This window comes from Plectropomus leopardus, chromosome 3 (assembly GCF_026936395.1).
Source record: "Plectropomus leopardus strain MGB_pleo_1.0 chromosome 3, ASM2693639v1, whole genome shotgun sequence".
NCBI classification, from domain to species: domain Eukaryota; kingdom Metazoa; phylum Chordata; class Actinopteri; order Perciformes; family Serranidae; genus Plectropomus; species Plectropomus leopardus.
This window is the reverse complement of record NC_142178.1, coordinates 27,033,643-27,046,782: the sequence shown is the minus strand read 5'-3', so window position 1 is coordinate 27,046,782 and position 13,140 is coordinate 27,033,643. Positions and strand designations below refer to the sequence as shown.

The following is a 13,140-nucleotide window of genomic DNA, read 5'->3' as shown; positions in this document are numbered from 1 at the left end:
CCCTGAAGTAGGCTTCCTTTAGGTAAAACTGGACATTGTCCTAAGAACATGTCTGAAGTCACTTTCAGTGAAACAAAAGATAAATTTAATGTTTATTGAGATCCACATTAAAGTATAAAAGTTTATTTAAAAGAAAAAATGACTCGTCAGAGTGAGCTTTTGACTTAAGTTAGTGTGATATTCACTGTACAACAATTTCATGTGTCATACTTTCACAATATGGTGAGCATCTTATATGTTTTTAACTTTTATTTAACCAGGCAACCATGACCATACCACAACTTTCTCCCAGTGTTGGCTAAGCACACTAAAACGTAATGGTTATGGGATTTAAGTTCGATCCACCAGGCTCAAGTCTGGACGGGAAAGTGCATTTGGTTGTGTGTGTTTGTGTGTGTGTGCGTGTGTGTGTGTGCATTTTTGCGTGTATCTGTCTGTTCACAGCCAATCTCGCAGACGACTGGACCATTAAGCTTCACATTTTGTGCGAACATTTATTACTGTGTGCTTAAAAATCTGTTGTAGTTGCGGAGTTTCACATTTTTGAAAAACCTGTTTTATTAACTGCTTTCTATCATCACAGACTGCTGACCCCTCTCTCCCCAACGGTCTGGTAGGGGCTGCAAGTAAAACAGAAATCATTTTGGCTAAAAACTGCCATCCATATAAAAGTCTGGAGTCTCCAGTTTTTGTGATTTCTGCTGTCATGTTGGCTATAGAGAGCCAGAGGGGATAATAAATTGTCCTGTCTCAGAGACTGATAAGCTTCTCTCAGCTGTGGTGTGTCAGAATACTGTTTTCCATATGCGTGCACACCTGAGGCTTCTTAACACACGCCAACTTGAGTTGACAAGCATTCAGAAGCCTCACAGTACAGCTCTGATGATGCACATCAGCTCTCCAGAAAAACATCAGTTTCATCAGATTATATCCCCCGGTGGTACCTTCATAACTTTCTTTATCATCCAGAGAAAGTCTGATAACTGATCTGCTACATTTCAGGGTCCACAATAAAATTTATTTAATGTGAACCAAGAGCAAAAAATGAAGCTTTCACATATGCAGAAATGAACAAACTAATTAGAGTCTCTTGTGAATTACGCTGCGATGTACAATATAATTGGCACTGCATATTAATGCAGGATGAACTCTGGCTATTAATTCACAAAACATAATGAAATGGAAAGGGAAGAGTTTTGTGGAGGCTATTTCTATGGATATTAGTACTTTGGTATGACATTGATATGTTGAAACTGTCACACAGAATCTCAGAAACAGTATTTCAGAACTAACCACCTGTCAATGTTCAGAGTGACATAATCCATAAACCAATTACATGTCAGATTTCACACCAAAGAGCTCATCAAAGTGGTGTAAGTGAGGAGGAGAAATGTCAAATTCATGTTCAATCATCAAACATTTTCTCTGATTTACTGCACACCAGCTGACAGGTTGATTCTGTATGAACTCAGACAATTATCCTCTCACGTTTCCCAAGTAACAAGCAGGAGTTTAACTCTTTGTAACCTGAATTGACATCACTTCAGGTACCTTTCACATTTAAACCCCCAAACCCTGAGCACATTGGTGCAATGTCTGTCAAAAACATGGTGAAAACGCAAGGGGCAACTTGATAAGAGATGTTCCCCAAACTGCAAAAAAATTAGTAGATTTAGAAAAATAAAATTAAAAAAAAAGCTAGGAGAAAAATGTCTGGGGAAAAAAATCTATATTTTTAATTGTTATATTTACTTAAAGTTCTGTCAGCCTTGTTTTTTTGTCTTTTTTTTAAAAACTTTTTTTCATTCTTTCTAAACTCATTTTCAGATAATTTTCTTGTATTTTTTTTTTTTTTTTTTTTACCAATTTCTTGTACTTTTTTTTAAGGTTGTTTCTTCTTCCTCAGTGGCTTCTTCCCATGTGTTTGACAGACGTTAAGCAATTTGGTGAGGTTTCAAAGGGTTAAGTTGAAGCTCAGTGATGAGCTGTACTTCTAATACTGTTTCATGAGTCACAAAATACATATAATAACTACAAAGCTTGAAATAACAGTTTTTATCAGAGAAAATGAACCTCTGCCACATTCAAATTTCCGTGAAATTAGTTAATTCAAAATCAGGTCTTTTTCATGATATGCAAATTAAATTTTCATTTTAAAACCAGTATGGAGAATTCAGTAAATGACTTTGATCTATTTTGCATATGGAAGATGGCAGCAGGATAAGCCCTTCTTATTCTGAGAGGAATGTAATCAACAGACAAAAATCTTTGATATCAAAGATGTTGCAGCACATTTTGTCTCCGCACATTAGGAGACTTGAAAAGACCCTTTAGTACTGGTAATGAATCCTTTTAAAATTTGATTGCAATGGGTTTCTTACCAGTGGCAGACACTGGGGTATGTAAATGGTTACAAATGTGTGTGGGGAGAGATTCTGAAATAAGAGTTTCCTCACATCAACTGTTGGTGGTCTTACTGAAAAGACACAAGAAAAACAGCCCTGTCGCCAAAATACTATGTTGGCTCTCAGCAAACCAGGAATATGTGACATTTGTACATTTCATATCAAAGTGTCTGAAATTACTTTGTCACCAGGAGGTGGTGGGATGGTGGATAATGCATCACCTAGGTGAGAGGCCTGCCAAGCTGCAGACCACTGTTTGAGACCAACATGCAAGAAAACCAGCTGTATCTTAGTGAGTCATGACTGAGTTTCAGTGGCTTTTCAGACATCACATGTTGGTGTTTTGTAGCAACTGCTCAGCAGGGATAGCGGCATGAAAAGTGATCGTTTTGCAACAAGACGTCGCTGAAAAAAACCCAAGACATGACCATTAAGTGCTGAAAGTTGAAAAGACCTATGTTTTTTTTTTTCCTGGAACATAATTTGAAATATATGATTACAATCATAATGAAAATAGTTTTATGGACAGGTTTATTTTTTTTATTTCCCCCATAAACTTTTTTAAAATTTCACCCATTCTACCTTCTAAAAAAATCTGGTCTTTTTCTTGTCACCTTTTACAAATTTCTTGCAGTTCATGGGACATTTCTTGTTGTCTTCAAGTTGCGTGGTGCTTTTCCTCCATGTTTTTTTAAAAAAATGGACCAATTTGCTCAGATTTCAAACGATTAAACTGTGCAATATCAATATTTTCTACATACTATGTGACTCAAAGCATTTGGTCTGTCTACTTATTTTTTACTTGCTTTTTTCACTGTTCATTTGTTTATGTTTTGCTTTCTGTTTTTACTTCTTATTTTGCACTGTCCACTTTGCTGCTGTTAGACTGCAAAATCCCTGCTGTGGGACTAATGAAGCATTGTCTTTTTTATCATTAGAATGGATCCATTCAGTGTTATGTTAATATAGCGAACAGTGGCGACTATGATAAATGTGTTTTTGTTGGAGAAGTGCAGAAGCAGTAAATGATTTTAACTACCAGACATTAAAGTGTGTACATTAGAAGCAGCCATGCCAGGGGAATTGACAGCTTTATGGTACCTTTCTTTTGCTCCGCGGTGGTGGGTAAGAGGCTGTTCTAAAAACGACTGACCTGCCAAACGGTCTGACACAGACCGGCTGACTGGCAATCCTCCACGTGCAGAAGACGTGGATTGGTGTGTAACAATTGCCTTATTTAGAGGTGCAAATCGGTGCTTCTTCTCAGAGTCAAATAGCACTTCCTCTTTAAAGCAGGACCTGGTGTCAAAAAAATGTGCATGAATTTTTTTAACTCAACGGTCTCTAGATTCAGTATTCACTGGGCCCTCAACAGAGGAAATCAACTGACCTCAGATAAAAAATCCTTCAAAAATCCTTTAATACTTCTAACATGTCACTTTTTATATGCAATTAACGGTTCTGTTTTATATTCCTATATATTAAGTTACATTTTTGTTCTCTATACACGTATTTGTATACTATATATTCAAATGCAACATATAAAACCTTTGTCACAAATGCATCGTCACAGACCAGACTGCACTATAAAGCAGTGTCGAAAAGCAGAGACAAGCTTCTGCATACCTATTGCCTGATTTAGCAGCGTTCACCACTGTAGAGTAAAATAATAGTTTAATACAACCTTGATGAATAATTGAACAACCTTAGGCTTTATGTGCATTAGAAATTAATATTCAAGCTCCACATTCTGACATCTGCTATTAGTTTAACTTGTAGAACCTGAATGTGATGAGGTCTGAACATGCCCTCCTTTTCTTTTAATATTTTACCTTCACAAAACAAACAGAATATTTCATTTTTTTCCTTTTTTTAAGGAATATTAGTTTAACATTTCAGTGCAGCGATAGACTGCAAAACTTGACATTTGAAGGACACCTTTCTGCCGCTCTTCCACATCAAGTTACCATAAAAAAAAGGAAAGTGATGCTCTCAGACATTAACATGCTGTGTTACTATAAGTCGTTGGTGGTAAATGCATTCCAGTGTGTGACATGTTGTAATTAATCTTTTGATCTTTTGTTCTATCCACTCTCTGTCTCTTAGCTTTCATCATGTGCTTCAGCTTCAGCTGGTGGTTTCTTACAAGCTCCAGTAATTAAACCATGATCTTCTGATAACAAGAAAGAAAAAAAAGTTAAACCCAAAGGGGTGGATGTCACCGGTAACAGATTTGTTCATGGAGCATCATTGTCATCAGCTGATGAGGGAAGTAATCAAGTAATTCCAAAAGTGGTTGTTTGATGACTGTTGCCTGATTACACACACATCTGCCAGTTGAAGCAACTCTGTGGACAAGGAACATCTGGAGGACAAAGTCCACAATGCTCACAGCAACACTTATTTGGAAAGCCATGTTGTTGTAATGTTTGTGATGAAGGAGTATAAATCCAGGCAGTGTAGCAGAAGAAGAAATGTGATTGAGACAGCCCGCATTTCGCCAGCTCAGATGAGTGGTGCTTTAGGCTGGATTGCACCAACAAGGATTAACTTTCAAACCTGATTAATTCATGGTTTAAGTTTAAATTCTGTTGCAGCAAACTTTTAAACTAGCTTAAATTTTCAAAAGATTACATTTAAACCTCACTGTAAATCACAGTTTAGTTTAAAAGTAGATTAAATTACTGTTGGATTAAAACTGTGATCCAGGGTAAACTTTAAACCCACAGTTGAGGGCGTTTTACAAAGGCTGTCTTTTGAGCAAAATAATCAAGTTCCTCTAAGAAAGTTTAGACAGAGTCAACCCACTTCTATGATGATGAAGTTTAAATTCTATTTAAATAAATAACCTTGACTCTACTAAACCAATATTAATTTTTAATGGTGCAAGAGAGCTCTGCTTAATTTTTTAAAACTGGGTTTCATTTAAAAAAAGGTTTTACTAAACTCTTATAAGAGCTAATCTTAAATTATGGTGCAACCCTGTCTTAGTTTGGCCTTTGACCACCAAAATCTAATCAGTTCATCGCTGAGTCTGAGTAAATGTTTGTGCCAAATTTAAGAAATTCCCTTGAAGCGTTCTTGAGAAGTCACGTTCAGACGAATGGGAAACAGAGATGGGTGAACATCCCAAAAACATAATGCCTCTGGCCATGAATAACTGCTCTCACCAGTGTTGTTTATCTATATGCTGCCATGAACTGTGGATTAGGAAGGTCAGGAAAACTGTTGTTGTTTAGTGTAAAACTCCAGATGGTTCTCTGACAGACTGACTACAGAAATGAGATAGATGAAATGTTAAAGTCTGGTACTGAACTGCCTCGAATCCAATGTTCATACTTAATTTTTGTATGGATTTATTTTCATTTATTAACATTTTTTTTTTATAGCAAGACAGCGACAACAACACATATTGACACTTGAATAAAAGGCAATTTAATATTATAATCCGCAACATTTGAGTTGATCTCAATTTTTGTGACTCCTTTAGCGATGAGTGGTCATTGCACTGCATTTTAATGGTCTGAAAGTAGCATTTAAACCAAGAAAATAAATATACCTGGGTTGTTGCTCTGACTTGAATGAACAGAATGACAGAGTTGCAGTTTGTGCTGTACAGTGAATGAAAAATCCCAGAAAATTGAGATATTTAAAAGTTGCGGATTATTACAATAGCCAAACCAAAATAAAGTAAAATACTATTGCTCAATTACTGATGTTTCCCTCATTAAAAATGGACTGCGCTTGCAATAAGTCACAGCTACATTTCATCATAAGCATGTCATGTCACTTGTCAAAACTCGTGATATTTTAAAGAAGAGCGTTGCAATAAAGCTACACCACACACAACACATCAGCACTGACCAATGCAGAGCCAGGACAAAGGTCCCACCATAAGAAATGTGATATAGAACTATGAGGTCATTTATCAATAATAAAGAGTTCTTACAATTCCTCTCAAATCACCAAAAGAATACTCATTTGCCACTAATTATAATATTAGAATATTAGTTTAAAGGATAATTTATTAGTTTATATCAACCTGAGTGCAGTTTTTGAATAAAGGCAGTGAAAGAAGTGCTTCCAGCAAAACAAAGGGGACGAAATGTAGTGACATACTGTCATCGCAATAGACTGTGTGGTGGAAAGAACAAAGACATGAGGCTCAGGTTGAACAAATAAATGATCCTTTAAAGACGTAACAAATAAAATATTCACCACTTGACAGAGGTAGAGGCACACACTGAACTGTACATTCGTACAAAACACATACATTTATACAGAGAAACATGAAAATAGATCAAGTACCACATATAAATATTTAACCAACGTCAATATAATGATTAGACAACAGCTCAAAAATACATGACATTGAAATGCACAACTTGTTTTTCTTCACATTCTTAGGTAAATACTTTCATTAAGTCTTTTAACATTCAAAACTGTTGGTAATAATAACAAGTGACATTTACAAATGCTTCTATGGTTGCAATCATACAGGACAAAATCAATGTCTGGGAACATTTTGCCTTTTTTTGTACATATAATTTGTATATATATTTATTTGCTATGTATAATATTTTCAGTTGAACTTTACCTGCAACTAGCTGGACACTATATTATTATTATTATTATTATTATTTAATATTTTTCAGTATCTTTTAAAAAAAGTATGTTTGGTGGAAAGTAACACAACAAATCACTTGCCCAAATGATAAAAGAAGTCAAACAGAGCTATTAACACACGTAATTCCCAGCCGTGACTCATGTCTTTGCGACGCTGTCTTCAGAGTCAGAGGGGATATGGTGCCACTGTGGTTCATATAATCTTTGCACACAACAAGCAGAGAGTTAAAAAAAGGCAACTCATGATAACAGCATGCTGGAAGAAACTACTGAAAGCTGAAAAAGGCAATAAACGATAGAGTATTGCAACCCTAGTTCTGCTACCACAGGCAGAGCCCTTTACTGGACTCTATCGGTAATACTGATGACCTAATTTTTGAGTGCCCATTTTCACTGTACAATAAGCCATGTGGTGCCCACTTCCTGTTTACAAACACTCACCATTACTGCATAATAGGTCATTGAATATGTTTTTTTCAAACACATTTTAAAGAGAAACAGTCAGTGCGATAAGGTAATCTGGATTTCTATTCGATGAACACTACTTAGTTTTATCGTTTGATAAAATTTTGTTCCAAGTTTGAGAGACAGAGAGAGGGGCGTGTGTGTCTCTTAATCAGCTGTATACTCTTTGTACAGTACAGCCTGAAGTTTGAGCATCGACTTTAATAATACCAATAATACCAGCAGCCCTGAAAGGTAGTGGTGTTTCCTTGTGTGTGGGGGGGGGTGTACACACTTCATCTACACATACTGTCCACATTGTTTGATACAAAGCTGGTTGAAAATCCACAAAACATCCATTTAACTTTGCAGAAACGTAGCCGACCAATCAAGATCTGCCTACAGCTGGATGCTGATGAGATATTTTTGTCATCAGCTACAAACAAAATTGCTGTGTCAGCGGGGACAACCAGAGGCAGCGGCAGAGTGTCGGTGAATTGAGCAAGTGTCTCCATGTCACTGACTCTCATTTAGTGTTGTCACAATAGTTTTGTACTCTTGGTGTCTGTCACTGGGGTGTTGGTGAGGTTTGAAGTCCTCCCTTGCACAACGCATTTTTTTTAATGTTTGTTTTTTAGCAGCTTTTGCCTACAGGCCGTGTTATGTCAACAGGTTCGCCCTCAGTGTGGGCTCTCAGACTTGGGAGTTTGTTTTGTTAAATCATCTTTTTTGTTAACTGATCATGACAAATTTTACCAACAGCAGGTACCAAATGTTGGTTAATTCTAGTATTGAACCATTTTCAGCAAAAAAAGTACCCTCTTTTCAGTATACTGTGCAACACTCTCATTACAGTTATCATGTCAAAGCTTTTTAAATGATCCTACTGCTGCTAGCATTTAAACTCGGGCAGTGCCTGGCAGACCTTGCAGACTGGTGGCTGCTGAACACCGCTTTTCTTTTGGTCTACATCAAGGTATGGATGAGGTGATGTGGCGACTCAATCGTGGAGAAAGCCCATCACTGGGAAAAAATGGCATCGCTAAAGAGAAAAAGGATAGCAAATAGCGGTTTGTGCTGCCTTGTATACTGCAGAGTCTGCACATATTCCTGCAGGCGTGCTTTGATTAGCTTGCTATGTTTATGCAAATTTCATTGGGCAAATGTGAGCTTGTGATTGGAGGAGACTATAACTATAGAGTCCAGTAGAGGGCAGAGCCAGTGTTAGGTAAAACTGTCTTGCTTTCTAAATACACATTGTATGTAGACATTTAAAAGAACATTATACAATAGTGAAACAAAAGTTTCACTTCAGTTTGCAGCTTTCTTTATTTTTTCCTTAATTGTGTTGCAAATGTTAATCTGACACACACTGACTCACTAGGTTGGTTAGTTTGCTTTTAATATGCCCAAGCCCCTTTAGCAGCCTGTTTATGCATACTGCGAATGTATATTACTGGATTTTGCCTGTGGCTTGTTTCTAGTTACAGAAAACGTGTTCCTTGTGACCATACACAACTGACAGCCAAACTCAATTTCAGTATGTTAAGAGCCAAACGCAAAGCCACATATGGAGCCAAAAGGAATTCAATCAACAGCTATTCCACTGGCGCCTCTCTGTAGCCGCTCATTCATGGCTCAGGGGGAAGAGACGCAGAGTGAATCCTCTGCATCACAGAAGGTTCACAGTTAACAATCACCTTGGCATATTTTCAGATTTCAGATTGAGACAGTCCCACACTCCTAACAGCAAAATACTAAGCACAACTGATTAACTTCATTGTAAATAATTTGAACTGTGGGATACAGACCTTAACGAAACAGCAATGCTGACTGTGCACAAAAGCTAATCTCAGTCAGAGCTAAATGTTCTGTAATGAAAAAGTATTTCATCAATGCAGAGGAACAGTTATTGGATAAGGAGAAAACTGAGGGTAACATGCTTGAATTTAGATGATTATGCTGTTTTAAGTAGTGTTTGTCTGCTATTTCTTATTTAGTCTTAGTCTCGAGTCATTTGTCCTTTTTTTAAATTTATTTTTAAAAAATCACATCTAATCTACTTCATCCTATTCTTTTTTTAAGGAAAGTATGAGCTAACTTAAAGTCTGGGCATTTTGGTTTTATCTTAGCCACAGAAACTATTTAAGTTTAGAGTTAGTAAATGAAAACTGCTGTGTTTCAGATGTGTGTCACAGATACAATAATGGGTGCCCTATTGGTCACTATCACCCACCGAGGGGTGTGACAAAGCATCTTTGTTTGACAACGTGACAATGAGAGCGGGTTGTTTGTGCTCATTGTATGCTGCTGACGTAGTCCTGAGGAAAAATATAGACCAGACGCTGAAACTGTTGCTGCAGATTGTGAGCTGGATATGGACGGATTATGACGATGGAGGTGCATGTAGATGCAGCAGCCAGTAGTTCCTCGAAACCTTGTGACATATTTGCTATATTTTTTCTATTTTTTTCAACTCCATGGCCTCTTCTGCTAAAGCATGACTTTTCTACAACAGAGAAGCATTTACCAACATTGGGAAAAGTTGTCTGGGGTTTGGAACGCAGAAGACCACGAGAGGATCCCCTCCAAAAGCATACACCGAGCGGCCAGTCAGACCAGAGAGGAGAAACAAAACTGAAAGCGCTGGACAAAGAGAGGGAGGAGAATCAGCATCAGGGTGAGGCTGACCAACTTGAACCAAGAACTGTTCCTCTAAAAAGCCTTTTTCTGGCTAATGTCTGGTCACAGGAAAATAAAGTGAGATGCAGTTGAGGCTCACTCAGCAACGGGAAATCAGAGACTTTTCTGTGCACATCTTCACAGAGACATAGTTAACCCGTAACATCTCAATCAAGCTATTTGCCCTGGACGGGCGGACCTTGTTGGGAGCCATAAAGACAAAAGACTCTAATGCAAATTCAAAAAATGCACTGCAGGAACTGCATGATGCCACCAGCATCAACAAGCCCTAGCAAGTGGATCAAATTCTTATAGTAGCTGGTGATTTTCATCAATTCATCCTTCAACTCAAACAATGTAGCGGGATCGAGGACAAATACCTTGTACCTTGAGCTGAGCGCCACAGTTCATCCTGTTTGAATGGCTGGTAAATATGGGCACTGCTGCACTTTCTGGCACTTTGCAACAAAATTAAAGAGATTTTAATTTTTGTTTTTAAACTTAATTTTCTTCTCACCTCTTGTCACTACTATTACATTTAGTTATAGACACAGTTAGTGATGAATGACATTACTGCTGTGTCATCATTGTCTTGTCTTAGTCATGTGAAAAAAGTTTGTTGGCCAACAAATTCTGTCATTGTCAATGAAATTAACTTTGTGTACAAGTTGTTGTTCACTTCACAGGTTGTTCAGGGTTCTCTTGAGCATGGACGGATTATGAGACAGTAGTCTCCTTGGCATGGACACAAACAAAACTCCATCCACCCCAGCCCCAGTAGCAAACAATCAATCCGCACTTTTTTCAGGGCTATTCTGCAGGTTAACCTTGACTCTAACGTTTTGCTTTCAGTTAAGAATAAACCGTGAACTACCCAGGGCGAGAGATTGTATGAATTGATTCCAAAGCATCCTGCCAAAGCAGATCTGTTTCACCAAGCTGCAGTTTGCAACATGAGAAAATTTACCATCCTGTTGATTACTAAACATCTAACAAACACCACACTTGTTGGAAATGCATGAGAATGGAGAAACCCTGTAGGACTCAAACAGCAACCATTTATCAATTGTGATGCTTCCACCTTTTGGGATCTGCATGTTAAGATTGTTGGAAAATTGCCCCAGATCAACGCTGACATTCCTCTTCCAGATAATACACAAAATTATACAAAAATAATAACACAAATTCATAACGGAAACCACTGGAAAAAAACCTGTGATGCATTCAATGTCTTCTAAAAGCAGAGCTATTCTTCTGTGAAACATTTTAAATTGCTAGATGTATTATGTAGGGAAAACTGAAATAATATATAACAAAAATACATGTCAATCACACTCTCTTTCCAATATTAAAAAATCAGAAAAAAAAACAACTGACAGGGACTTCAATGCGTTGAGCTGTGTGACTTTTAAATGACAACTGCTGATAACATTCACTTTTTACTGACCCCTGACCCTCATCTGTACCCAGTGGACCTGCTCAGTGACCCCTCCATGCTCCAGAGCGTCTTCAATATTATCCATCAAGCTAAAGTATTAAATAATCTCTCTGTCCACGCGGTCATTCTTTGCATGTAAAAATAACCACTTTGATACAATGCTTCTACATCTAAATTAAGCAAAGATCTGTGCACCGGGTGTATGTACAATGTATAATGCATTTCTTACATGCACATGTCTGTGTGTGAGTCTGCGAAAACTCCCTTCAAGAGAACTCCTCTGGTTGAGCGCTCGGAGCCCCTCCATTTTGCGTTTTCACACCGCCACCATTGTGTCCAGTGACTTCAGAGTGGCGAGACGTGATGTAGCTTCTCTTCCTTGTGGACAGGGACTGCTTAATTCCAGAGCCGCCCCCAGCACCGCTATCGCCCTCGGCGGGGTCATAAACCACCACCACAGTGGTATCCATTCGGGACAGCGTGTACATGCTGCTCTGGCGTGTTGGATGCAGCCGTGTAGAGCGTAGTTCCAACTCATCGTAGCTGGATACCCTGATGAACGGGCACCAGCGAAATGCTCGCTTGAAACCAGCTCGAAATCTGGTGCCACATCAAGAGGGAGGGGGAATGGTTGGAAAACACAGGGCAAAATAAAGGGAAAATAACATGAAAAAAAATATTTCTTTAAAATGTTTTTTAAAAAAGGATTTTGGGGCATCCATTGGCAGAAATTGTATTATATTGAATTTATGACTATGCTTTTATTAGTGTTTAATCACCTAAAAATAGAATTATTGTGTTTAGCTTATAATGAGCTGTTTATATCTACATATGAGCGGGTCCTCTTTCCAGAGTCTGCAATATTGTTTCTAGCCTTGAACGGACAAATCCAACACTGGCTCTAGATAAAGCCATTCATATTTTTTGTAGTTCTAACATGCTTGACTCTTGGGAAAGGTTTCAGATTTTCCTCACTGTGCAATCCCACATACTGGAGCTTTAATAAGACAAAAAGAAGCATATATTGCAAGCAGCAGCACAGCAAAAGTTAGCTCTTCAGCTGAGAGGAGATTGTATCGAGGTGTCCCTGAAGCTTTTAAAAAAGGCACGTCTAAATATTTGTGCAGTGATGAAAAACATGTCAGTTGGAGTGGAAGTGGAGCATTTACTGTGAGAGTACTCAGCAGTAAACCGACAGTACTTGAGATCCTGGCTGTAAATCCTTTTCTCAATGCACTGAGGCTGCGTTAATTTCTACTCTAAAAACCTTCAGATGCTTGACAAAAGCATAAAGAATCAAACTCACTCTTATGAGTAGATGAGAGAATCACTGCAAAAGAGCAATTTTCTACAGTCACATTGTGCTATTCAGGTTATAAACTTGTTTTCAGCTGTCATTGTTAAAAACACATTTCATCATTTGAAATACTCTTTAATACTTTTTGAGACAAATGTACCAAAAGACCATGGACCACATAAAAAGTAAAAACTGGGATGTATGAAGAAAATGTAAAAAAAAGTAACTGAAATTGCTAAACTGATGAG

The 13,140-nt window shown here is 37.8% G+C and overlaps 1 protein-coding gene across 1 annotated transcript in view; it reads right to left on the bottom strand.

Moving 5' to 3' along the window:
* Positions 1 to 5,730: 5,730 nt before the first annotated feature.
* tacr3a (tachykinin receptor 3a) overlaps positions 5,731 to 13,140 on the bottom strand; it is a 33,113-nt gene continuing 25,703 nt past the window's right edge. Inside the window, exon 5 of the mRNA XM_042485640.2 lies at positions 5,731 to 12,195. Coding sequence (XP_042341574.2) covers positions 11,862 to 12,195 — 334 coding nt within the window. The 3' untranslated portion in view covers positions 5,731 to 11,861. The remainder of the gene's footprint in view (positions 12,196 to 13,140) is intronic.